The sequence below is a fragment of the Cervus elaphus genome, chromosome 18 (assembly GCF_910594005.1).
Source record: "Cervus elaphus chromosome 18, mCerEla1.1, whole genome shotgun sequence".
NCBI classification, from domain to species: Eukaryota; Metazoa; Chordata; class Mammalia; order Artiodactyla; family Cervidae; genus Cervus; species Cervus elaphus.
Window position 1 is genome coordinate 74,441,366 of NC_057832.1, and position 27,700 is coordinate 74,469,065.

At 41.0% G+C, this 27,700-nt stretch overlaps 1 protein-coding gene across 3 annotated transcripts in view; it reads right to left on the reverse strand.

Moving 5' to 3' along the window:
- Positions 1-27,700, reverse strand: part of CHN2 (chimerin 2) — a 324,197-nt gene that overhangs the window by 154,517 nt on the left and 141,980 nt on the right. The window contains exons 1-3 of one of the 3 annotated variants that reach the window (XM_043871643.1): positions 14,576-14,612; positions 13,145-13,183; positions 4,131-4,186 (exon numbers count right to left, since the gene is read on the reverse strand). In XM_043871643.1, the coding sequence (XP_043727578.1) occupies positions 4,131-4,186; positions 13,145-13,183; positions 14,576-14,597 (117 nt within the window). In that variant the 5' untranslated portion in view covers positions 14,598-14,612. Of the gene's footprint in view, positions 1-4,130; positions 4,187-13,144; positions 13,184-14,416; positions 14,436-14,575; positions 14,613-27,700 lie in introns of those variants that run through there. The other 2 variants (XM_043871644.1, XM_043871642.1) reach the window with 2 other exon arrangements.

The following is a 27,700-nucleotide window of genomic DNA, read 5'->3' on the forward strand; positions in this document are numbered from 1 at the left end:
CATGCCACAACTAAGAGTCTGCAAACTGCAGCTTAGACCCAGTGCAGTCAAATGAATAGATTTAAAAAATAATCCAGGTAAGAAATGATGATGAGCCAAACCACAGGGCAGTCCTGGCTACAGAGAACAGTGACAAATGCCAAATATATTTGGAGGCAAAATCAAAGCTTGCTACGAAAAACAGGCATCCAGGTCTCTGAAGTTAGGTGCCGTTTAATGGAGTGGGGTCCAAGGACAAAGTTGTTCTTTGTCCTTGTTCAAAGTTCTCCTTTGACCATTAGACTAGAGAAGGCCTGTAGGACATTTACCTGAAAAGATCAAGTAGGCAGACGGAGCGAGGTGTTTGGAGCCCACAGGAGAGGTCTCAGCTAGAGACACACATTTGAGAGTCAATATTCTGCACAATTCCTGGCAGACCACCCAGGTACCCATTTGGTAATTAATAAATGCTTAGGAGATGACTGGTTGACAACTGACAGAAGGGGAAGTGAAATTTTGCATCCTGGAAGATGTTTTGAATCTCCTGGCATGGAACACTCAGAATTATGCTGGTAGAGACGGCCAGGTACTGGGATGCTCAATAAATATTAATTTACTGCAATAAATCTCAAGAAAGCAACGGACTGTTATTTTAGAAACTAACCCTACCCGACTCAATCGGGTCGTTCAGCTTGTACTCTGCCCCTCATCCTCAGTATCTTTTTACCTTAATCCCTGACCCAGGCACCTTGCTTTGTTCTTGATCACTGCCTTTCTTGCCTTCACATCCAGCAAATACTGTCCTTGCTCTGACTATGTCCCTAATGACTCTCTCAGAACTTGCTCTTCACAGATTTGTGAATCTGCCAGGAGTCAACAGCGAGTATTCACGGTGTGCCAGGCACCATTCTAGATGCTTGACGCATAGATCCCACTTAGAACGCCCTGCAAAGTAGCTGTTTGCCCTGGGGGTAGACCTTAATCCCTTGGAGAGAGTAGGTGTTTGGCTCTAACTCAAGTAGCTGGAAAGTGGTAGAACAAGGATTGCAGACAAGTTCAAGTGACTCTGCAGCTAGGCTCCCCTTCCTGGGTGTGCAAAGCTCATCGGCTTTCGCCTGCTGAATCAGTCTGTACCCTTGATCTGCTCCTTCTCCAACAAAGTCCACTGGTGGTCAGTGTTCATCGAGAGCCACCAAGCATGCAAGTCAGGTAGGCCTGTGTCTGTACGCTTGAACAAGAGTGTTTCATGACTTGGTACCTGCAGACTCACTTGCTGCTCTAATGTGGAATTTATTGCATTCATTTAGTGGGAGGACCCAGAGCTGAGAGAGACCCACAGCCTGGGAGGTTATTAGTCATCAGAGAAACAAAAGAGATGGAGTGTGTTGGAGCAACACGGCTGGGGTGACTTGCCAGGGACAAGGTGGCTGACAGGAGCAGGGTTTTCAAAAGAAACAGCTTTTATGGCTTTATGTAAATATGTTAATAAAGCTTCCGTCTCTCTGGCCACACACTCAAGCTAAAAGGCTTTCTGTCTTCATTAGGCACGTCCCCTGAGCACACAGGTGTACTACAAGGCACAGAGCTGTCTGCTCAAGCATCCTCTGCAGCAGAAGCAATGGTTTCAGCAGCATCCAAGAGGGGCCTTCACTAGGAGGAGGCCAAGTCCTGGGAGACTGAGCAGTGTGTGCAGGAATTATTTGCACGGACGGACAAAGGGCCCTGAAGCTACGCTGGCGCTCATCTCAGCAGCACCTGTCGCTCCAGCACACTCGGCCCTTTATCGCCCGACACCTGCCTGACTGGATGGGCCCCGGGCCCCCTGCTGAGGAAATAGAGCCGATGAACGTCCATTTCGCGTTAGGTTTCCTGGCAGAAACGAGATATGGAATTCCTAGGGGCAGAGTTACCTAGGAATCCAGCATCCACCAGACATAACTTATTAATGAATCAGACTGATAAATGTCAAAAGGTGAAAAGCTTGATTTAGAAGACAAGAGAGAAGGAAGAAAACAGCTGCACGTGAGCCACATCCTTCAGTCATAGCAGATGGCGGTGGCTTGTGGCTTGCGGCACACAGTTCTGCTATGCCAAGGCCTCTGGGCACTCCCTTCTGATGCAAGTGTGACATTAAAGAGACAGGCAGTGGACCCCCGGCCCACTGGATGTCTGAAGAGTTTCAGCGGAACTCTGTGAAGAGCCTTCATGAAGCTAATCTGAATCCACCCATCTCCACTGCTAACATCTTACCTGGATGACAGGATGATGGACATGATTCCAAGATTTTGAGAAACAAAGAAGTGCTTGGACTCTTTCTTTCTTTCTATTCTCACTCTCTTTCTCTCTTTTATACTCCCCTATACAGATAATATCTTAAATATACCTTTAATTACATACAATTAATAAAACACTCAAGATATCAATAGCCAAGTTCTTTGCTGTCTTCCCAACACCTAGATGAAAGTCAGAACAGAGTAGGCTCCCTCTATATTATATATAATACACATATATAAAATAAATGAACAAATGAACATTTACTATCTCCTTGGGTTACAAGTTCTGGTGCCAGACTTTGCCAGTAGACTTTTTATTAATAACTAGGAAGAGATTGTGGGCTTCCCTAGTGGCTCAGTGGGTAAAGAATCTGCCTACAATGCCGGAGACACAGGAGACTAGGGTTCAATCCCTGGGTCACGAAGATCTCCTAGAGGAGGGCATAGCAACCAATTCCAGTATTCTTGCCTGGAGAATTCCAAGGACAGAGGAACCTGGCAGGCTATAGTCCAAAGGGTCACAAAGAGTCGGTGCAACTGAGAGAGTGAGGAAGAGACTTCCGTTGAATTCTAATTTCACAAACATTCTTTTCATAGAGACATTTAAAGTTCTCTAACTCCCTATACATGGTTATATTTTTTTTCTGATGGCAAAATACTAACTGTAAAGCAGGTTTGAAGGAATTTTTAATAACTTGTTTCTTAATGCCCACCCATAATACCCTAATTAAAACTTCTCATTAAAAATTTTGTTATTTATCCCAATCTTTTCTTATTTGGATATTATTGAAAAACCAAGGGATATCAGTCAGCAGAGTAAGTGACAGACAAGACCATACCACCAAATAAAGATCTGACCTCATTCTGAATTTTTCCTTTCAGATCAAATATTTTCTCCTCCCAAGCGATATTCCTGGGATGAGAATGTTCACTCTATTAAAATTCAGGCTACTTGATGAACTTCAGTGCCCTTCCACAGAAGTAAAACTTCCCATAGAAGCATTTATGAGAAGTAGTTAAATTGGCTCTGGTTGTGGGTATATATGTACGTTAAGTCTTTGAGACAGATTCAAAACCAGATCTAGTCAGTCTGCCAGAAAGTCCTGATGTCAAGGATGAATCTCAAGGTTACTGGAATTGAAGTCTTTCCCCCTGATCAGGCAGATGTGATGCTTTAAAAGAAATCTGCTACTCTGTATTTAAGCAAAATCATACTAACAAAAACAAGCAAGGACCCATAGATCTTTGTTTGAAGGATTTTAGTCTGGCTATTAAAGCAACTGGTCAGCATAAAACCAGAAAACAGCCTTCATCTTGCCTTTCCAATCTTGCTGGCATCCCAGATGATAAGAGAACTGACAAGGTAAAGGCGGGCCAGGGAAAGCTCTATGGCTAGGAAGCATTTTTATGAGTCAATATATTTTTAAGCTTATCTCCAAGAATAAAAACCCAGTCACTCTTCTCAGGGATTTTTTAATATGACAAAGCATAGAGGTTTGCTAAATATGCGTGTTGAGAGTCCAGATATTTATCATTCTCTGCATTTTCTCTGCTGGAAGCATTTTATAATAAAAGAAGCAATAAAAGTATCAAAACTGCAGGAGCAAAGAAAAAACAGAATACACATTTTGGGGAGTTCACCAAAAGATGCTTAATTTACCTCTGCAGTGGTAAAAAATGTAAGACTTCTGATTACAAGTTAGTATTTTTCAAATAACACTTGATTTCAAAATATAGATTATTTAGATGTTAAATCTGATGACACTTAAACATTAATAGAAATCAACTCCCAGTAAATCTGAAGGCTCTCCCATATGAACACAGTGCTGACCATTCATCATATTTAACGAGGTGTATTGGAAATAGCTGAGTACTGACCTCCCCAGGACAAACGATCCTCTTGGGACGAGGGGCCTCTTGCTGTAACTGATATACTGCCAAACAGAAAAAGAGAATTATAATTAAAACCAGCACATACCAACATGGCTTCAAACAGCTCAACCTAACTACCTTTCAAGAACTGCAAACTTCTCAACCAAAAAACAAAGGAGATACCCATTTTTAGACAGAATAAAGTCAGATCATTTATATGGAAATGAGTCACAATGAATATAAACTGGCAAAATTGATTTTTTAAAATTCTCATAAGGACAATTTAGTTTCATAATTGTTACTGGCATTGTTCATGTTATAGCTTTCTTGGAAGACTAGATAAGACTAAAATTCTTTTGACAATTTTAAAGATGAAATTCTACTTGTGAGTACCTAAGTAGTAAGATCACATAATAGGATCCCTCCGTCTCAATGCTGATGAGAATACCAGGGAAAGAATGGCCTTAGAAGACAAGTGGCATTCTCTGAAATGTTAGTTATGGACAAAGACACAATTGATTCTGTGAGTGAATGAGGCCCCAAGTCATTTCTTTTTTCATGAGTTCCATTTTTACCCTGCCCATCACCATGGATTCTTAGCTCCTTGACTATTTTCCAACCGTTGTCATTCCTTTTTCTTGGGCCCTTCAGTATCTTAAATAATAACAACTCTCTTATATTCTGTATAAAAGACAGACTTTCCAGCTTGGGCATGGAGGAAAGCAGGTAATTGTATACAGAAATATAATTTATCAGACTATTATTTGTGATTTATCAGACTTTTAGATGAGTGGCTTTCTGCCACTTAACTAGTTTGGTTATTTTTCTTAAGAGGAAAAGCTACCCTGTGCATGTACCTTAAAGTTTTACTTTCGTGGAAATGGGAGCTGAAAACAAACCTATTTGATGTTATCTTCAGAGTTGTGAAGAGGGAATAATTAATGTTAAGTAAATCTATGAATCATATCATAAATACATCTATAAAAGGTTAAAAATTCAATTGTATAAAGTCTTTCTAGAAAACATAATGTAATGAAAAGTGAAAATTTCTGGCTTACTCTTAGGTCTAAAAATAAAAAAAGAAATTTTAATTGAAAGGCAGATAGTCATGTAGAAACAGAGGTAGAAATGATGGAACTTATTTTGTATTGATGGCTCCCCAAAGCATTCAGCTCAAAATGGTTATTTTCTCACCTAATTAAGGGTAGACCACTCAGCTTCCTCACAGAGAAGAATCATCTAACTCTCATATAGATGTTTTTAATTCATCCCATTTCTAAGCTTAGGTTGCCCATACTAATGATAGTGCCTGTGACACTTAAGAATAACTGTAGCCATGTATAAGGGGCAGGTCAGAGAAGGCTTCCTGTGCGGGAGGAAACATGAGGAAGAACTGGTTAAAGATAAACAGTTTTGGACACTCTGTTGACAATCCCAGTAGAGTCCACACTCTCCTTAAATCACGAGAGAGCCTTCACGGAATCCTTTATTCCTCTCAGATCAACCCCAACACCAACCAGCTGCTTTTCAGCAGGGTTTTGTTGTTAATGAGTGTAAAGGGAACCAAATGGGGCATCTCTTAGAATCACAGAGCTCATGAGCAATTATAGAACCCATGTCCAGAGAGTCCTATCTCCTCTTATCCACCTATCACCAGTGCCCTTTGAAGCCAGCAGTTACATGTTGGGGACATGGCTGGAATGGTTTTGTGAACACCATTTTTAATGCCTCCCCTGAAGGTAGAAAAGGAAGTATAGCTGTTATAAGACAGAAGCATTTTTAGCTACGCATACCTTTGTAATTCATATCAGCAAACATTTGAACACCAGCTATAAAACAGATACCACAGTCAGCGTTACCTGGAGGCTTTGAGGATGAATGGAGGGGAAGGGAGAAGAGAAGGGAACCAGCATATCAAGTGCCTGTTACATGTAACAATGTTTTATTGAATCCTCTCAAGAGCTCAGAAGAAAGAACATATCATTATCATTGTCAATTTTATATGAAGAAATAAGTGCCTAGAAGTGAAATATCTGCCCCAGGGCATCAAGCTAAAATGGATCCTTTTGACTCCAAAGCCCTGGTTTATTTTTCTGTGCCTCAGGGCCTTTGCACTTGCTACTCCCTCCACCTGGATTGCTTTTCCCAAGATGTTTAGATGGCTCCCTCCCCACTCCTTCATTCAGGTCTTCCCTGACTTGCTCAGCTTGGAATAAAATTCCACATCATCACTCCATTCGGCTCCTTTTTATACCATTTCATGTTTCTTCACTGTACTCATCACCATCAACACACTGTATTTGTTTATTTTGTGTGCTGTCTCCCTTGACTCAAGTGTAAACTCTTTGGGGGCAGGGACTTTGCTCTGTCCACAGTGGGATGCTCAGTGCTTTGAATAGTGTTAGGCACACGTAAAGTGAAAGTGAAAGTGTTAATCACTCAGTCATGTCTGACTCTTTGTGACCCCATGGACTATAGCCCACCAGGCTCTCCAGGCTAGGATAATGGACTGGGTTGCCATTTCCTACTCCAGGGGATCTTCCCAATCCAGTGATCGAACCCACGTCTCTTGCATCTCTTGCAATGGCAGGTGGATGCTTTACCCCCATGCCATATGGGGAGCCCAGGGAAACAAAAGATAAGAGTATTTTCATTGTATGTAAAGGAGATCCTGAAAGTATGAGTTAGGACAACACTGGTGGAAATGCAGATGAGAAGGGAGTTGATTGCCAAGGAGGATCAGCAGGGCTTGATTGAAAATGGAATGGAGGAAATGGCCTGGAAAGATGGAAAGATTGAGATGCTATTAACAGTTATAGAGGTTACAGGAGAGGAAATGTAAGGAACAGTTCCTCTCCTATGTCAACAAACTACAGCCTATAGCTGTATACTCTAGGGATCCTCTGAGTAAAGAGAAGTGTGGTTGTTCACCAGTCTTACAAATGGAAACAGCCGTTTGTCCTACTCCAGCCAGGAGTAACTTTGAGAGGGGCCCCTGCAAACTCCTCAAGCCAGAGGAGCCACCTCTCCTTGTTGGTCCCCAGGATGTGCACATCAGAAATCAATCACCATTTCTCAGTGAGTCAGTCTCAGGAGCTACAAGATCTGCTTGGTGCTGTTCTAAGCAACAGAAATCGACAAAGCCTGTTAGCCATCTGGATTCTATGTCTCTGTAAAGATACTTAGATGACAACTAATTGCAATGGCAGTCATAGAAAAAAAAAAAAAATAGGGCCTTAGACTATCTCAGCTTCAGTCCCTGTCCCTCCTTCTCAAGACTGCCTGTAACAAAACAAACATCTGTGAGGCCCATTTAATGTAACTGAAACATGCCACGTAATCTTGAAAATGTAGTTTCTTGATTTTTTTTTTTGGTTCAACAAACACACATCACAAGCAGAATGCAATAATAAATGTCACTTCTTGGGTGATTCTGTGCACTAAGGGGCAAGAAAATGGAATCTGCTTCTACGGTAATGTTTCAAGTCAGTCCCAGGCTCTTCCCCACCCTGGGCCCTTACACACAGAAGAGAATCCTGAGCACTGGAATAGACTATTTGACTGGGGTGAGGGGATGGTCACTAGGAAACATGGGGGTAGAGAAGAGGAATCCCTGCTCCATGAGAAATCTGAAGCAGACTGAGAAATCAAGAGTTCACTGAGAGAACCTTTTTTCTTCAGTAAGAAAGCATGAACTCCCTTGGTAGTCCTGTGGTTGAGAATCTGCCTGGCCAATGCAAGGGACACAGGTTCGATCCTCGGTCCAGGAAAATTCCACATGCCGTGGGGCAACTAAGCCCATGTGCCACAACTCTAGAGGTTGTGATCTGTAGCAAGAGAAGCCACCTCAATGACAAGCCAACACACTGCAACTAGAGAGTAGCCCCCACTTGCCACAACGAGAGAAAACTGCATAAAGCAATGAAGACCCAGTGCAGCCAAAAATTAATAATTAAAAAAAAAACTTGGCTCATCTTCTGGTAACACAATCTTCCCAAGGATGCCAAGTGAAAACCTGGCCTGGGTGATGCTGAAGCCCTGTCCAGACCCATCAACTCTTAACAGACCCTGCAGCAATGTCCTCTAGCAGCCTCCAGTCCCTTAAGAAGGCATGTGGACCCAGGAGCCAAACCTGGGCACTTGGCTGTGACAATGAGCCAGTGCCACCTTGTTCACTGCCCATGACTTCCCAGTATTTGTAAGAAAGAACTCATGGGTATGAGTAACAAATGGCGGGGGCTTTGGTGGCCTCTTGGTTCAACCCCACCTCCAGGCTGCTGTGTGCAGGCTTTGTCTTGCTAACGAATGTCCCGTCTCACTGGGGATGAAGTTTTCTCCTCTTGTCCATGGTACACTGAAAAACCCAAGGATGAGGCTGTGGAGACTTGAATCAGGGGGTCTCAGGCCTAAGTACATTAGAAGCACCTGTGGGGTGTGATAAATTGAAGATCCCCCACTATTCTGATTCAGAAATCTGGGGTCAGGCTGAGGATTAGTTATTATAACTATTCTCCTCAGGTAATTCTCATGCAGGGGGTCTGTGGACTAGAATTTGGAGGTTTTACACTTCTCTTTAGAAAAGCAGGCACAAGCCGTGACTGCCTGACCGGCTGCCCAGGGGAGTCTCTGGGGAGAGCTGCTGACCATGGCATCTGCTGCCTAATTGGCACTTGGCCTCTTAAATAATAAAATCTTTCAGGATATACCCATGGTGGTTGGCTTTTAAACTCGTCTGGTTAGGGCACGCAGCTCATACAGTTCTGGCTGAAAATTTAGAATGTGGCTTTATTTTATTTTTATTTTTTTAAAATTAAACTTGAAAATAGTCTTTTTTGAAAAAATTGAAACCAATTATTTCTCAGTGACTTCACCAATGTTTTGGGGTACAGTATTGAGTATGAAGGATTACATATAGATAGATGATACTTTGAGGCAAGATTATTCTTATGGAAGTAATAGCATTAGCTTCTAAGAAAAATGGGGGCACAGAAAAGGCAAGAACTTAAGCATGTAGCATTATTGTTCTTTGAGTCAAGATGGAGTTTCCATCCTTGTGGCCTCACAGATCAAAGCACATAGTCTTTGGCATATCAAAGAATAAGTCTAAGGCAAAGACTTAATATGCATTTGCTGAATGAATGAGCAATCTACTTTATATAAAATATCAAGAGAGCTAATTTTAAATCAGACATGCACTGGTTGCCTTCTAGGCATCCATTTCCATCTTTCCCACTCCAACCATATTCCAAAGTTTCCAGTCATGGATATCACATAGGAGTGAACCCTCTTGAGTTCCAACCATGTGCCCTGATTGGTTTAGGGCAGTTAGTGTACCCCAACTCTCTGACCAAAGTGATGTAGCCAGGGTTGGGGACTCACATCAAATAAGGCTGAGACACAATTTTTTTTTTTTGTAATATCTGTTACTTTATGATTAATAGAAAGCACTGCTCTCCTGGGCACATTGACAATGGTTAATCATATTAAATGCCCAGGAAAGCAATTACCAAACAAAATTTAATTGCCTTTAACACCAAAGCTGAATTTGAGTGCCAATAGTCTCTTTTTTAAGAAAACTGAATTTTGTATTGGATTACAGATGATTAACAGTGTTGTGATGGTTTCAGGTGGACAGCAAAGGGACTCAGACTGAAACGAATTCTAATACTTTTGTTTGAAGTAGACTATCTCTTTGCTAGTTGCTTCTAGATGAGAATGTGGTATCAAGTGCTATTGGGGTAGCTCTTTGAGGGTTATAAGAGAAAAGCCTACTAAGCGTGGACCTAAACCTAGGAAAGTAGAACCAAGAAAGGAAGACATACGCACTGGGCTCCAATAATGTCTTTGAGTTGCTGGACCAAGTCACGCCTGAGGCCAGTGCCTCTCAACTTTTTGTTTATGTCAATCAATGTATTTAAGTGGAATATTCTCTTATTTGTATGAAAGAGCATTGAAATTAGCATTAAAACTTAAAAACAGCTTCTTAATGTGGGTCATTATGAAGTAGATTCATTTTCCTTTAGGATAATGTTATAATTGGGACAAAAGCTTCATAATAAGACTCTAGTATCAAATAAGTCAATATTAAAACCAACAATAGGTGATGGATGAAAGAAAAGACATACCTATATACTTCTATAATCACTGTAAACAATCAATTTTTAAATCAAGTCCTATAATATGGCAAAAATGAACAGCATCCAACAAATGTATGAGAAATTTCAAAGTATCAAATAATCACTGGAGTTGAAAAATTAATTGTGTGATGGAAAATTATAGATTCCATAAATGATATGTTAATGAGTTTGAATCAACACCTAAAATTAATCTCTCAAAGGATGGTTCGTGAGTATTCCAAAGAGAAACACTTGGTGTTTACCAATAGGTTATTTAAAACCAAACAAATTTCATATTCTGATAAGGTTTATTGGATTTTCAGATATGGAAAATGCTATTGTTTTAGCATATTTGTATATTAACATGGACCTCATGAAGTTTTGCAAGGCCCTCAATTTCTTCTTATTTATATTTTAAGACCTACATGCAAATTTATCCTCTTCTAGAAAGTCTTCTGTAATCCCAGGAGGGAGAGGCTTCAGTCCATTTGCATATTAATTGGTTTATATCTTTCTTTCTAGACTGTAAATTGGAGGAAAGCATGGACCACATTTTTAGCTACTGTTGATTCCTAGTGCTTCTCCTAATGCTTATAATGTATGTTTACTAAAAGGCCAAATGAGTAGATGATAAACTTGACAATAAGAAGGAGTAGTATGAGTTGGCAATGAGTGTTAGATGAGCTTATAAGCAGTCCAATATCAAAACTCAAAGAATTAGTGGATTCAGGACAACCAAAGGAATTCTTTCTCAGTGGTACCTGTGTTTTTGATGTTGTGTATGGCCCTACTGATGGCATCCTCCCCTCAGAACTGCAGGGTGCAGTTCTGAATCACTGGAGACTCTCAAATAGAGCCTGGATGATTATTGGCTAAGTATAATAAAGAGGAACTTCATATATGTCATTAGATTTGTATTAAATGGCCTCAAACTGTCCCTTCTGTATATCTAAAGTTTTATGATTCTAGAGCAAAGTATATATACACACACACACATACACACACACAAAACTTGGTTAGATCCAAAAAATCAAAACCAATACACTCTGGTAAAATTGATAGTATGAACACGTAATAAACAGCACCTTTTCTGGGCTTCCTTAGAACATAAAAGTGTTTTTAAGAGGTACACTGGGTGTCCCAAGGTCTCTTGGAAAAGTGAAATGACTCTGAGCCAGTGCTATCTTCTCGCTTCAGTAAAGCTCTGTGGTGGCATTCACTCAACAAATATTTATTGGGTAGTTAACGTATGCAAGGCTGTGTGCAAGAAGGTGAGCAAGGAACAGTAAGTCATGCGACCCTCCCAGTGCCTCTCACTACAGATATTTTGTTGATTTACTGTCAGAGCACTTCACACTCCATTAGGAAACAAACAAACAAAAACATCCAATTACTTAGTCATTAGCACTGCCTTTTAAAATAGAAGATCAGAATGCAGAACATTAGATTGGAAGGGCCCTTAGAGACCCAGCACAACCCCTTTATTTCACAGATGGAAGAACAGACTCATAATAAAGAATGAGGAGCCTCTCTATATGCTGACGTGGGAAGATCAAAACAAGGTATTTGTGAAGTGAAACAAGCAAGTTGAAGGACATGGGTACAGCATAAACCCATTTTTCACAGAAGGGACCAACCACAAAAATGCCTTAATATCAGGCATGTGTATTTTAAACACTTGGAAGGATGTGCTTTCCAAAATGGACAGTGGTCAGTGATTGGAAGGGAGTAGTGGAATATAGGGTGGGGATGGTGTGTGGTTTATGGGAAATTTTTACTCTCAGCTTTATGTATTTCTCTAATGTTTGTCTTTTATGTAGCTTTGTTTCGCTTTTGTTACAGATACATACATACATGGGTTTATGCATATGTGTGTCTATGTGCATGTATACACTTCTTTATGTACTTATGTATACAATTTTAAATAGAAAGAAAAAATCGTGAAAACTTGCAGGCTGTGAGTCAGGTTTGCTTCTGGGTTCCACTCTGAATGCCACTCTAATGCTTCCCGTAAAACCTCTGCCCAATTACTGAACCTCCTTGATCCGTGGTTCCTTTGTGTGTGAAATGCGGATAAGAGTGGTACCCGTTGCTGAGGGCTAAGATGGGATTTGGGAATTCAGGCACAGAGCTAGCATGGTAGCTGGTACATGGCAGGTCTCAATGGACAGAAGAAACAAGGGCAACATCAATAATGACAGAAATAATTATCCTTATCACTATTGTCTAGAAGCAAAGCTTGAACAAGAGCCTATTCTCCTGGGGTCTCCCCACACCATACCCCTCCCCTTTCTCACTGGAGAATTACTTAGGCGGGTGATACTAAGGAAAGAGAAAATGAGCTTGAGGTGATGACAAGTGCCTGCCTTCATGAGGGGAGTCAGATTGATGACTGATGATCAGATAATGAGCCCTGTTTCTAAGGAGTCACCCTAGTGACCAAACATTATTCTTCCCTATCTGTTAATTTTTTGGTGGTAAATGTCATATGATATTAAGCTATAGGATAAACAGTCAAGAACATAATTCATGGAAGTCAACATACTTACCCTTGGTGACCAGCTGTGGAAAAAAAGGAAGAAAGGAAAGAAGGATGGAAGGAAAGAGGAAAGGAAAGGAGACAAGGAGTGCCCTGAAGAAAGTCAGAGAGTCATCTTTTTTTTTTTTTTTTTTTTAATCTAAGCATTCCTAAGTGAGTCATGGCAGCTGGCTCTCATGGGTCCTGGCCAGAGGAGAGGGCTCTTTCTATTTTCTCTGGCCAATATATCTCCTTAGTAGAACAAAAATTTGGATGTGCAGGGCTGTGATGAGGGAGTTTGTGTGTGCATTAAATCAACAGCAAAAATTGTTCAAAAGGCAGGCCTGCTAAAGACTTCTGAGGAGATTTTCATTTTAGATACTCACAGTATGATTTCCATATTGGAGGCTGGTATTCTTCAGCATCTAGAATAAAAAGAAAGAAATCAATCCGTCAGCTTGAACGTCAAACTGTCAACATGTGTCTTCTCTGGGGGAATAATACTCTGTCAGCAGGCCTTGCCTTCCAGTCCCGAGGGTCCTCTCAGCTCATTTATGGGACAGTTCCAGGCAAGAGGGAGGAATTGGGAAAGACGACCCTTGTGGACCCAGCACCGCTTTGTCCAGGTCACTTACCATGACCGAATCAATTGCTTAACCATTTTCATACAGCCCAGTAAATCAAAAAAGATTTTTAAAGCAATTAATTTGATTGTACCCTCCAGTAATCCTTTCAAACAGTATTTACTTAACTTGGCATAATAAACATATCATTTCTCTCACAGATTCCAATCAGACCTTTAGCCCATTTATTTAGACTTGAGGGCAAGACGCACAGTGGCAAGTATGTAATATTAAATCTGGGAAGTTGTACCACTCAGCCAACTGAACTCCTAAAATACTAGGTCTGACAGCAGAGACACTGATGATTCAATTGGAATCTCATCATGTCCTTGAATTTACTCCAGTGTGTGACTTAGGAAATTTCCAGAAAACCTCTCAGCAATCAGAAATGTCAGAGTGAAAGAGTTGCAACAAAATGGAGAGGGTGAAACTGTTATTCATCAAACTAGAAAGCAGACAATGAGAGAAAATCTGCTTGTTCAGTCAGCTCAACAATCCCAATGCTGACAGTTGATTTTATAATTCTGGCGGAGTTATTAGAGTCCTCCTGAGCTCATAGCTAAGGTCTTGGTAAAACATACTCCAGCTTAAACAGCCAGAGGGAAAAATCCATTCCCTGACTCACAGAATATTGAGCTGGGGAACTTTTAAGAGTTCTTTTAGTTCAGCGCTTTTCAATGAGGAAACTGTTTTTGTCATCTTGCACGTGTATGGCGTCACTCACCCAGCCTAATGAGCCCTAGTCCATCTGTTGCTGTCACATACTAAAATTTCATGCAAAGGAATAGAAATTTTCTAATCTCATGCAATAAGACAGTTTGAGAACTTTTCCCCTCCTGAGAAACAAATATGCTTACTATACATAAGAAGAAACTGGAGTGGTAAAATTCCCCCAAATCTTACTCAATCACAGTTGTGTAGCTTAAATGAAATTCTTTCACAATTACTTACTCTCTGGGGCCCATCCTATCACAGAGGCAACTAAACTTCTCCTAAGACAATTTCATACAAAAACATCTGGATAGTTAGACTTACCTAGTCAGGAACCTCTCTATGGATAATCAGCCACATAGGCACACACACAAAACAGTGTATTAATAATGGTTTATGTTGCTATTCAAACTTCCTTTGCTAAAAAAAATGAAACTCCTAATACTTTCATCAAAGTGGACAATGTAATAGTGAGCTTTTAACCTAAACAAGCAATTAATTTCATCCCATATGTTGTTGTTGCTTAGTCGCTAAGTCGTATCGGACTCTTTTGAGACCCCATGGACTGTAGCCTTCCTGACTCCTCTGTTCATGGGATTTTTCAGGCAAGAATACTGGAGTGGGTTGTCATTTTCTTCTCCAGGGAATCTTGTAGACCCAGGGATGGAACTCATGTCTTCCACATTGCAGGCGGATTCTTTACCACTGAGCCACCTGGGAAGCCCATCCTATATGTAACACAGACCAATTTTAATGGATTAATATGGTGTTTGTTTATAAAGAACTCTCAAATAAAATAAATCATATTGCTGAGTTTACAACAAAATTCTAGAACCATCCATACAATACTACCTCACCAGAAAATCCAGGTCCTGTATGTTAAAACACTGATGACACCTTCAAAAATCTTTTTCAAAGATAGAGAACCAACACACACACATACACATACACCAGGCTGCATGGTAGTAGGAATTCCTGAGATGCCATCTACCCAAAGATGTCTTTATTATTTTAGATGAGATTTACTCTATAAGCTAAGTAGAACCCCCAGACCAAGAAGTGGTCAAGAATACTCAGAACTGAAAAATGTATCTTTCTACATGCTGAGGGAAGTTCCCCTCAAAATAAGTAGTCTCCTTAATTCAGATTTCAGATGCTCAACTTGGATCTCCTAAAGGGCTTATCTGAAGTCAGAAGTTTGGATTAAATGGCCTCTCACTGCCCATTTCAGTCTTGCTCTGTGAAAAACCTAGAATTTTCATTTGAAATATTGGCTCCTAACCTTTAAACTTGCATTTAGGCTTCCCTGCACATTAACACTTTATCCCTTTTGGATTGCTCCTTGTTGGCAACGTCACATAGAGGTGAAGAAAGCTGTCCATAGAGGCCGGAGATCATAATGCTGCCTTGTTTAAAAATCCTCCATTGTCTCTCGTCTGCATTTGGAATAAAATACAAACATTATGGGTTTCCGTGATGGCTCAACTGTTAAGAATCCACATGCAATGCAAGAGACACAGGAGATGTGGATTCGATCCCTGGGTCAGGAAGATCCCCTGGAGGAGGGTATGGCAACCTACTCCAGTATTCTTGCCTGGAGAATTCCAGGCAAGAGGAGCCTGGCAGGCTATATACAGACAGAGGAGCCTGGCAGGCTATATACGGTCTGTAGAGTCACAAAGAGTCTGTCGCGACTGAGTAACTGAGCACATATACATACAAACATTATACTGTGGACTCCAGTCCTGCCCTCCTCTTCACTCCACTGCAGGCATTTCCCTGCTTTTCATGTATTATCCAACCACACTGGTCTTCTCTCTTTTCCCAGAACAAGCCAAGCCAAGACAAGGCCCCTGGACTTTGCTCCTGTGGGCCCTCCAAGAAAAAATTCTCCTCTAACAGACTTTTGCATGGCTGACTTGCTCTATCACGTGGGGTTCAACTGAAATTTCACCTCCCAGGAGTCGTCTTTGCCAAGCTTATGTAAAACAGCCTTCTCCCACCCCCCACTCTCCTGCATAGCACTTATTACCATCAGAAATTATTTATTGATTTGTTGGCTTGTTATTACTGCCCTCATCCCAGCATTAGCTAAACTCCACACAAGCAGGAATTTTGCCTCATTCACTGAGGCCTCACTGACCCTTAAGAAGGTTGCGTGGCATATAATGGACATTCAAAAAGCCATGTGCAAAAAAAAAAAAAAAAAAAAAAAAGCCATGTGCTAAATAAATGAATGAATTCTCAGGGTTCAGACTGTACCTCTGATGACTACTGGCTGAATGACAGGAAGCAGGTTATTTGACTTCTTTTCAGTTCAGTTCAGTTGCTCATTGTTTCCAACTCTTTGAGACCCCATAGACTGCAGCATGCCAGGCCTCTCTGTCCATCACCAACTCCCAGAGTTTACTCAAACTCATGTCCATCGAGTCAGCCAACCATCTCATCCTCTGTTGTCCCCGTCTCCTCCCGCCTTCAATTTTTCCCAGCATCAGGGTCTTTTCAAATGAGTCGGTTCTTTGCATTAGGTGGCCAAAGTACTGGAGTTTCAGCTTCAGCATCAGTCCTTCCAATGAATATTCAGGACTGATTTCCTTTAGGATGGACTGGTTGGATCTCCTTGCAGCCCAAGGGACTCTCAAGAGTATTCTCCAACACCACAATTCAAAAGCATCAATTCTTTGGTGCTCAGCTTTCTCTATACTCCAACTCTCACATCCATACCTGACTACTGGAAAAACCATAGCTTTGACTAGATGGACCTTTGTTGGTCTTTGCTTTTTAATAGGCTGTCTAGGTTTTCTTCCAAGGAGCAAGCGTCTTTTAATTTCATGGCTGCAGTCACCATCTGCAGTGATTTTGGAGCCCAAAACAATAAAGTCTGTCACTGTTTCCCCATCTATTTGCCATGAAGTGATGGGAACAGATGCCATGATCTTAGTTTTCTGAACGCTGAGTTTTAAGCCAGCTTCTTTTAAGAGCCTCCAATACTCATCTTTATTAAACCAAAAAATAAATGTACCTACCTTATAACTGATTGCTTGTGATTATTGTGACAATTAAATGAGATAATATATATAAAGTTCTTGGGACAGAGCCTGGTAAATAGCAAGTTCTCCATGAAGCCCCACTAATGCTGTTTGTGTTGTCAAGGTTACATCACCCTGTCCTGCTTCTTCCCAGGTAAACACAGGCTCATGTCTCCTCTCCCTTGGCTACAGTCAGTAACTATCTGTATTCTTGCCCCCAGATCTGGAGGCTGTAATTAAGCTCCAGTGCTGTTGTCATGGAAGGTTTTTCTTTCTCATAAAAGAATCCAAAGTGAGAGGCCATTTGTCACGCTTCAGTGGAGCAACTATAATTACCCTGGTCTTAGAGATTCATTTCACAAGCCACTAAGTGCACTGTTAGGAGGTTTTCGTCAAGCAACAAGGCACAAAATATTTCTAATATGTTGAAACAAATCTTTAGCTGCCTTCAACACTGTCCCACCAACATCACATTTGCCCCAATTTCACACAGTATTTCTTTTTTAAATCTGCCATATTCTTAAATAGCCTGATACCGTATATTTTTTAAAAACTGGAATAGGTTTTCTAGGTCATTGAGTTCACCTTCCTCATTTGGCAAATGAGGAAAATGAAATGAGAATGATGAAGTAGCTTTCTTAAGGTCATAAAATAAGTGAGAGGAAGAGGTGGGATTAGAGCAGGGAGCTCTGCCCTCCAGCCTCTGACACATTGTCATCCTTGCCAGGAAATCCACCCTAATTTACATAAACTGACAGCAAGAAGAAAAATTATATAACAGACCTGATCCTGCAATTCTTGTGAATCTCGGAAGAAAAAATAAAATTGAAAGAAAAGCAGTCATATGAGTCAGACAGAAAAAGACAAATATCATATGATATCACTTACATGTGGAATCTATTAAAATGATACAAATGAACTTATTTACAAAACAGAAACAGACTCACAGACTTACTTAAAAACAAGCTTATGGTTATTAAAGGAGAAAGGTGAGGGGGGAAGGATAAATTTTAGGATATTGGAATTAACATACATAGTATGAATTAATATACATACTATTGTACATAAAATAGATAACTGACAAGAACCTACTGTATAGGACAGAGAACTCTACTCAATACTCTGTAATAACCAGTTCGGAAAAGAACCTGGAAAAGAATGGGTATATGTATTTATATTACAGATTTGATCCTACAGTTCTTGTGAAGCTTATATATATGTATGTGTATAACTAAATCACTTTGTTGTACATGTGAAACTAACACAACATTGTAAATCCAATATAAAATAAAATTAAAAAGCAATAAAAAGAAAATCGATATCAAGTCAACTGTGGACATTATTCCATCAATACACATACCCCATCTAATAGGGTTTCCCTTGTGGCTCAGTCAGTAAGAAATCCGCCTGCAATGCAGGAGACCCAGGTTCGATCCCTGGGTTGGGAAGATCCCCTGGAGATGTAAATGGCAAGCTACTGCAATATTCTTGCCTGGAGAATCCCATGGACAGAGGAGCCTAGAAGGCTACAGTCCATTGAGTCGCAAAGAGTCAGACATGACTGAAACAACTGAGAACACATCTAATAGTTAAATCCAGGGGATGCGAGATACAGGAAGTACTGAAGACAAAAGCCATCATGTCTTGAGGAAGGGTATCATTTTACTAAACATTTTAGAGAAATAGATATAATACAGAAGGGAGGAAGTAGAACAAAAAAAATTCCTTGTTCTAAGAAAAAAACTGTCATTGAACCCAGATGGACAGTTAAATTTTTCAAAAGTTATACATTTTTCAAAAGGTCAGAGAGGCTTAGAAAACAAATTGCTTAAAAACTCTGACTAATAGGTATCCAACTTTAAAAAATGTGTAGCCTTTTGTACTCAGCAATTCTATTCATGTGAAATCAGCCTAAGGTAGAAACTGAACATGTGTACAAACATGAATATATGAACAAAGTGTTCCCTGCTGCTTGGTGTACAACAGTGAAACTAATAACCCAGAAAAGGAGTAGTAAAATAAATTACCACATGCCATAGCCATGAAATCATGGTGCTGGTCAGAGGTCTATGGTCCACAGCATGGTCTCTAGAGCTAGGCAAGGTTCAAAACCCTGACTCTGTTACTTACTAGCTGTGTGACCTTAAATAAGTTATCTCATCTCTCTGTCCTTTAGTTTTTCAGTCTATAGAATGAGAGTAATAAAACTATCCAACATACAGCATGTTGTAAAGTTAGGATGGTTTGTCTGGCATGTAGTAAACTCTATCTTTGCTCGCATTATTATCTTTCCTTAATGACACAGAAAAATATTCATGCTATGTTATGTACTAAACAAATAAGGTCACAGAATAATTTAATAAATATCCCACTTTAAGAAAAAGATAAGTAATTATATATATCAGTTCAGTTCAGTTCAGTTCAGTCATGTCCGACTCTGCAACGCCATGGACTGTAGCACGCCAGGCTTCCCTGTCCATCACCAACTCCTGGAGCCTACTCAAACTCATGTCCATTGCATCAGTGATGCCATCCAACCATCTCATCCTCTGTCGTCCCCGTCTCCTCCCACCTTCAATCTTTCCCAGCATCAGGGTCTTTTCCAATGAGTTGGTTCTTCACATCAGGTGGCCAAATCAATTATATACATAGAAATGTTTTATTTATAAGACTATAAACCTAATTGTTAACAGTTGCTACACCTGATAGTGAAAACACAGGGGATTTCTAATTTTCTCTTCTTTTGTCCACCTGTATTTCCTAATTTTATATTCATATTGCTTGTACAAAAATTAACATGTATGAGAAATAATTGCTAGGTGGTTTCTCTTTTTGAACATACTTTCTAAATAAATCACCACCTTGAAAATTAAGCACACGTGAAAAAGCCTAACAAAAAATAATTCCTATAATAATACATACAGCATGAACAGTATTTGTCCAGGGGGAGCTAAGGGTGAAGACAAAAGAAAAGAGATCAGGGCTTCTCAAAGGCTAAGCTCCATTCCCTTGGCTCTCTTAAAAATTCTGTAAAATAAATGTTAATGAGCAATTCTAGGCAAGCCGACAAGCAGGTATGCTCATTAATAGGGATGGGAAAGAGAAAAAAGATATAGATGCTTAGAAAACTATCAAAACCTTACAAAAATAGGTAAGACCACCACACAAATGAAATAATCTATAAAGACTAGAACATATGAAACAAAAAGGAAAGAAAAGTTGGTTTAAAGGGCCTGGAGATACAGGTTAAAACTTAGAAACAGTCTTAAGAAAGCCTTATGTGCCAAAGTAACTAAACCCTGAAAAGAGAGAACTGCTATTGTGAACTGCGGGGGAAGATGGGGAATTCTGGAACCAACACGTGACAGGCTCAATAAAGAGTACCATTAAAAAGTCATCTTTCTAGATCAAGAGCAAGACAAAAAATAATTTCATATGACTCTTAAAATACACAGCATGTTGAAAAGCAGAAAAACCCCAACAATTAAAAAAATATATGTTATTTTAGAAAGTTCCTAACCTCTGGGGAAAAAGCACCATAAATAAACTTATGTGAATCCTTCCAGATTTTGTCCTGTAAATGGCTGGAATAAAGTTTATAGAAATGGTCTCATATCATATATGGGCTTACCAGGTAGCTCAGTGGGTAAAGAATCCACCTGCAATGCAGGGGACACAGAGACACGAGTTTGATCCCTGGGTTGGGACGATCCCCTCAAGGAGGGCAGAGCAACCCACTCCAGTGTTCTTCCCTGGGGAATCCCATGGAGCGAGGAGCCTGGTGGGCTACAGTCCATAGGGTCACAAAGAGTCGGACACATCTGAAACAGCTGGCAGGCAGCATATCATATATAGTATCATGCAATCAGTTTTTGCACTTAATGATCTTTCTTAAGCATTTTTTTCCATGTCAGTACATATAGATTGTGGTTTCCTTTTTAAAAGCTGTGGCTTGGTCTTCCACTATACCTGTGTACCAGAATACCCAAAATGCATTTAATTCACTTCTGTAAACATTTCCAACTGATGGATATTTGAGTTATTTTCAATGTTTTGAAACAATGCTGCAATGATAGGTTATAGGCATAGTTTAGATTCTGGAAAGTTGAATTTCTGGCTGAAGGGTGTATTTTTGATTTTCAAAGCTATTGTGAAAATGGCTTTGAAAAAGGTGTATCAATTAGAATTCTCAGTCATGTGTGACAAAATGCCCACTGCTCCACACCCTCACCAAACACTGGCTGTTATCAATATATGTTTTAATTTTTGATGCCTTTAGACTCAATTAGGGGGGACTTCCCTGGTGGTTCAGTGGTTAAGACTTTGTCTTCCAATACTGGGGGTGCAGCTTTGCTCCCTGGTCGGGGAGCTAAGATCCCATATGTGTCGAGGCCAAAACACCAAAACCTAAAACGGAAGTAATAATGTAACAGATTCAATGAAGACTTTAAAAATGGCCCACATAAAAACATATATCTCAAAAAAAGAGACTCGATTAGAAAAATATACAAATGAAATTAACTGTGTTTGCAGAGAACCAAACACCTGCACAGAAAGCTCCTGGGAATGAACCTGTGAAAACATACGGCCGAGAAGTAAGGCAAAAACATGCCAATCCCCCATGTTTTTGCTAACCCCCCACATTTTGGAGACTGCAGCTGGAAGGTTATATATTCTTCTAAGCACTTTCAGCTCCAGAAATACGTTGGTTTGAGGAGCAAGTGCAAAGGAATTTGGGGACTGATTAATGAAGAAAAATTAGAGAATGCCATGTGCCACACTTGGGCAAGTGACAACTAAAGAGGAAATACCTGTAAACATCCAGGAGAGCCAGATTCCTTTGCGTGGCTCAGTGGAGGATGACTAGACTCACAGAAACACACAAGCAGGGGCTTTGGAAAACAAGACGAGTGAAAGGTTCACCGACTTCAAGAATGATCTACCAAGGAGGTTGGAGATGACCCACCCTTCAGAATATGTCAGACAAAGCTGCCTATATTGCATCAGGGGCATCATTTGGGAAGTAGAGGTTAGAAGGACTGGATCCCTCCCTCTGCCATCCGCTTGCCCAGAAGAGCCAGGTCTCTGCTGTTACTTTCGATTTATGGATGCACATATTTGCAAATGGGCTGCAGTTCATGGGCTTTTTCCAAGCAAGTTGGGTGGGAACAGGTTTTTCAATCAGCCATGGGACAGCTACACAATGAGATGACAGTTCAGAACTTGTGGGGTGATTAGTGTAATGGGCCCAGAATGGGTTGGGATCCAAATGAAAGCAAACATGCTATGTTTCTGCACACACTGCAACATGTCCTTCACACACACACACACACACACACACACAATGCCCAAGCTTGGGTCTTGGGAAGTGTGTGAAGGGCCAGAGCATGCAGCCTGTGGCTATGGTCTTATCAAGCCATTCCAACCAATGGTGTCACGGTGAGCTGTGGGATGACCTGAAGAGCATCCTAACTGCCACCAAATATTGAGACGTCAAGGCTGCTATAGAGCTTCCTTGCTGTCACACTGGCTGAGGAATATACAGAAATGTGTTCTAACACTTGTCACCTGCACAGGCCCCTTGCACTCCCCAGAGAAATCAGATATCCATGTATTTGCTTTGAAAAGTGCTGCCTGTGGTAAGGAATGAGGGCCTGGTGTGCATCTGTTCCTCTCATTTCAGGGATTTTTGTAACTGATTTAGCCCTACTTGCAGAGAATGGTTAATAAGATATATTCCAGAAATTATTGATGGGCCCACAGGCTGGGCCCCAAGGCCAAGGCTAAGCTGAGATTTTCTGAAGATGATGAAGCCATCCATTGAGGGCCTTGGGCTGGAGTTTGTGGTCACTAGAGGGCACCGGGGCCACACGGAGCTTCAGGGCCCCTTCATATGCAGAGGCAGGAGGAGACACTCCTGTTCAACAGGTATTTATTGAACAAATATAGTGAGACAAGCCCTGGGCATGCCTCAGTGAACAAGGCAGGTAGGGCTTCATGCTCTGCATGATCTGGACCCTGGCCACCTTGCTCTGGTCATCTCATTTGTCTCCTCTCTTGCCCACTACTCAAGCCTTTCTTTTGTTTTCCATTTCTGTTGAAGAATAGTTGGTTTACAACGCTGTGTTAGCTACCACCGCACAGCAAAGTGATTTAGTTATTCAGAGGCTTCCCTGGTGGCTCAGATGGTGAAGAATCTGCCTATAATGCAGGAGACCCAGGTTTGAGCTCTGGGTCCAGAAGACTCCCTGGAGAAGAGAATGGCTACCCACGCCAGTATTCTTGCCTGCAGAATTCTCTGGACAGAGAAACCTGGTGGGCTACAGTCCATGGGGCTCCAAAGAGTTAGATACAACTGTGACTAATGCTTTCATATATATATATTTTTTTTTAAAATATTCTTTTTCAATAAGGTTTACCATAGAATATTGAAAACAGTTCCCTGTGTCTATACAGAAGGACCTTATTGTTTCAGCCTTTCTTTTGATCCTTGAATATCCATCCAGATCGTTCTAGTCTTAGCGATGTTATACATTCTCTTTCCTCTAATTTTCACATGGCCAGCTTCATTATTATTTTGATCTCAGTTTAGATGTTCTGGCTCCTCAGGGACATCTTCCTATACCATTCAACCCAAAGTTGTCTCTTGGATGCCTTTTTTTTAACTCTTGGCAGAGCCTCTTTATTATCTGATTTTTAAAAATTATGTGCTTATGTATTTCTTTGTTTGTATTTGGAAACAAAAGTATAGGCCAGGCTAGACAGACCTACTTATGAGAGCAAGAACCTCATGTATCTTGTTCTCTGATGCGTGGGTTACCCTCACCTTTGATGAATTTTTAAAAGGCACTCATTTCAGGCAGGTGCATGACTTGGCCACTGGACAGCACCTGTGTGTGAAGAAGACACTTCCTCTGGGAGACAGAGCCCTGAGTCAGAGTACAGGCCTGGCAAGGGGAGTCCAGGCTGGGTTCTGCCTTCACTCATTCCCTTGATTGCACTAACAGCATGACTGGAATGGCCCGACCAGAATGGCCCTGACTGTGGTATCCCAGGATACATAGCAAGTGCTCAATAAAGCACTGGCTAAGTGAAAGACAGATTTGTTTCATGACTCAAAACAGGGATACAAAAAAAATAAGGAGGCAACCAACAGCAAGAGAGTATATAAGAGGAATATCTAGCAGAACTTCCCAAACTTCGGAAGCCTGAATGGGGCCTGGGCCAGTTATATGTGGCTTTGAGCAGTTCTGTCCAGGACTCCAAGAAAACTGGAGTCAAACAGCAAGACCTAGCAAGACTGAGAGAATCATAAGTAACTTCTAGTACATTAAGCCTAGTCAAAGAAGTATATAATCACCTAGATATCTACTTACAGCACCCATGGCAAGCAGTGCCTTGTGAACAAATGGGCTCATAGATCATGACTGTTAGACCAAGGTGTGGCCTGTCAAGACCAGAAGCAAGACAGAACATGGCCCTAAGAGCTGGAAGTGGTTCAGAGTCCTGGCTGAAACAGACTGTGTGTGTGTGTGTGTGTGTGTGTGTGTGTGTGTGTGTGTGTGTGTGTGTGTGTGTGTGTGTGTGTGTGTGTGTGTGTGTGTGTGTGTGTGTGTGTGTGTGTTTCAGAGAGGGACCAGATAATTAAGGGCTTTTAAAATCATGCTAAGGGCTTGCCCTTGTTCTAGAAGGAAGGGGAAATATAAGCAAGCAGGAGTCAGTGACCAGTTTGTATTTTAGAAAGATCACTCCAACTGCAGTGTGAAGTCAAACTGGAGGAAGAGAAGATTGGAGGGAGAGAGGTAAGCAGGGTGGAAACCAATCAGGGAGCTGGGTCACAACCTAAGCAGGCTGGACACTAACGGTGGCAGTGGAGATGGAGAAAATGGAATAGGTTTGGAAGATGTTGAGGAGATAGAATCGACAGGACTTGGTGATAAATTGGATGTCAATAGAGAAGGAGAGGAGGAAAAATGACTTCTGATGGAAGAAGATGAATGGTTTTTGGCACAAGGAGCTGGATGGATAGTGATGCCATTCGCAGAAATAGGGCGGACCAGAGGAGAAGCAGGTTTGGCAGATGGCGATGCACATGGCTTTTCCCTGTTGGAAAGAGATACGTATGGGACAGCCAAGTGAGCCTATCTAAGGGGCCTGGAGTTCAGAAGAGAGGGCTGGCCAAGAGATCTGGAAATGAAAGCCCCAACATACAGATGGCGACTGCAGTCACCAAAGTAGTTGACGCAACAAGGCCTTTGACAGAAATCTCCAAGAACATCAACATTGAAGGGATGAGAAGAAAAAGAGAGTAAGTAGAAACCCAAGAGATAAGAGAGAAAGCATGAGATGAGGTGACAAAAAAGATGTTAAAAAGGAGAAGTAGTCGAATGTATCAGAAGCTGTTCACATGAGATAAGCCTGAGGAGGACTCACTGCTTCAGCAGCGAGCAGTTTATGTGTCCTTGCAGTGGACTGTGGGCAGCAGCCACAGTTAAGTAAGATGAAGGGTGAATGGAAATTGAGAAAACTGAACTTGTGAGTATGAACAACTCTTTTTGAGAGGTGTGGCAGTGACATGGGGGCGAAAATATCTTTCCAATAAAGGGGGACTGTGACCAAGAGAGATAAAGGAACGTTCACCATCTCTCCTGAGACCTTACATATGTTGAACTTATGTTTGGATTTGGCACATAGCATGTTCAACGATGGTTACTCACCTCACACAAGACATGGAGAAGAAACCTTTGGACACAGAGCAGATGACACCTCTTTCTGTTTTGTAGTGTATCCTGGTGTTACTTTCTATGTATGTGGTCACACAGAGTTGCTTATGTTGACCTTATTGGGGGTGTCTCTTTTGGTGAAGTAGGAGAGAGGGACTTAAAGCCATAAGAAGAAAAATGTGATGTATGTGTCTAGTATGTTCAGTTCAGTTCAGTTTAGTCACTCAGTCGTGTCTGACTCTTTGCGACCCCATGGACTGCAGCACACCAGGCTTCCCTGTCCATCACCAACTCCTGGAGCTTACTCAAACTCATGTCCATTGATGCCATGTGATGCCATCGATGTCAGTGATGCCATTGATGTCAGTGATGCCAACCAACCATCTCATCCTCTGTCATCCCCTTCTCCTCCCACCTTCAATCTTTCCCAGTGAGTTGGTTTTTCGCATCAGGGGGCCAAAGTACTGGAGTTTCAGCTTCAGCATCAGTCCTTCCAATGAATATTCAGGACTGATTTCTTTTAAGATTGACTGGTTAAATCTCCTTGCATTCCAAGGACTCTCAAGAGTTTTCTCCAACACCACAGTTCAAAAGTATCAGTTCTTCAGCGCTCAGCTTTCTTTATAGTATGTACTATTTTGTTTTTGTTTTACAAGAAGAGTTGAACTATTTTTTTATAACAAGAGTACATGGTGGAACGTTTAAAAAAGAAGAAATGAGAGATACAAGACAGAGGAGCTCTAATTTGGATGTCACTGTCATTACCTCTTGCCCATGTCCCTGGTCTCTCTTTCCTCCAGGGCCTTTTCCCGACTTCCTGAGTTTCTACAACATTTAAGTTCCTCCCAGCATGACAGAGCTGCTTTCCTGGTGGACCATTTCCTCCTTTAACATTCACACATTTCCTCCTCTGCTATTTCTTCAGAGACAACTCCACACCCACCACTTCCATTCAGCCTGGAAGCCTCTCTTCTCCCCCCACCCACCATCCTCATCCCCCACATCCTCCCTTCCAGCATTCTCCTGCCTTACAAATTTTTTTCATCAGAGGAATGTCTTACTGGCTTTCCTCCAGAAGCCCTTTTGGGCATTCATTTACTCATCCAACAAATATTTACCTAAAGCTTACAGACTATTTGGCACAAAATATTGCACTAGGCACTGATGGAGCTATAAAGGCAGGATATAGAATCTAATCACAAGAAATCAATTAGGAGATGAAATAAAGACATCAGCTCATTCATTCAACAAGCACTGCCTGCTGGACTTCCGACTCCTGGTCACATATGCATGCAACCAAAACATAAGGTAGAAAGTGGTATGTTATGTAGAAAGTGCTGTTAAAATGGAGAGGAAAGAGAGGCTATTTTACTCAGTTACTTTTCTTTTTTTAGTAAAAAATGGCTTTTTAAAATCTTTTCTTGGGATTCCCTGGTAGTCCTGTGGTTAGGACTTAGCATTTTTACTGTGATACAGTTGATGTACAATATTATATAAGTTACAGATGTACAACATAAAATTGTACATTTTTAAAGGTTATAATTCATCTATAGTTCTTATAGCTATAGCTATATACTGGCTATATTCCCTGTGTTGTACAACATATCCTTATAGCTTATTTTTATACATAATAGTTTGCACCTCTTAATCCCCTACCCCTATCTTGCTCTTCCCCCATTCCCTCTTCCACTACTCAGTTACTTCTTGACCTGAAGGAGATGTCTTCTTCCTTAGAGAAGACAACTTAGGGATACCTTCAGCCAGCTCTCTACTCTTGCCATTCAGAAAAGCCCTTTTCTTCTATTATAACAGTATCTTCCTTGTGTGTCTTGGGGCTTCCCTAATAGCTCAGTTGG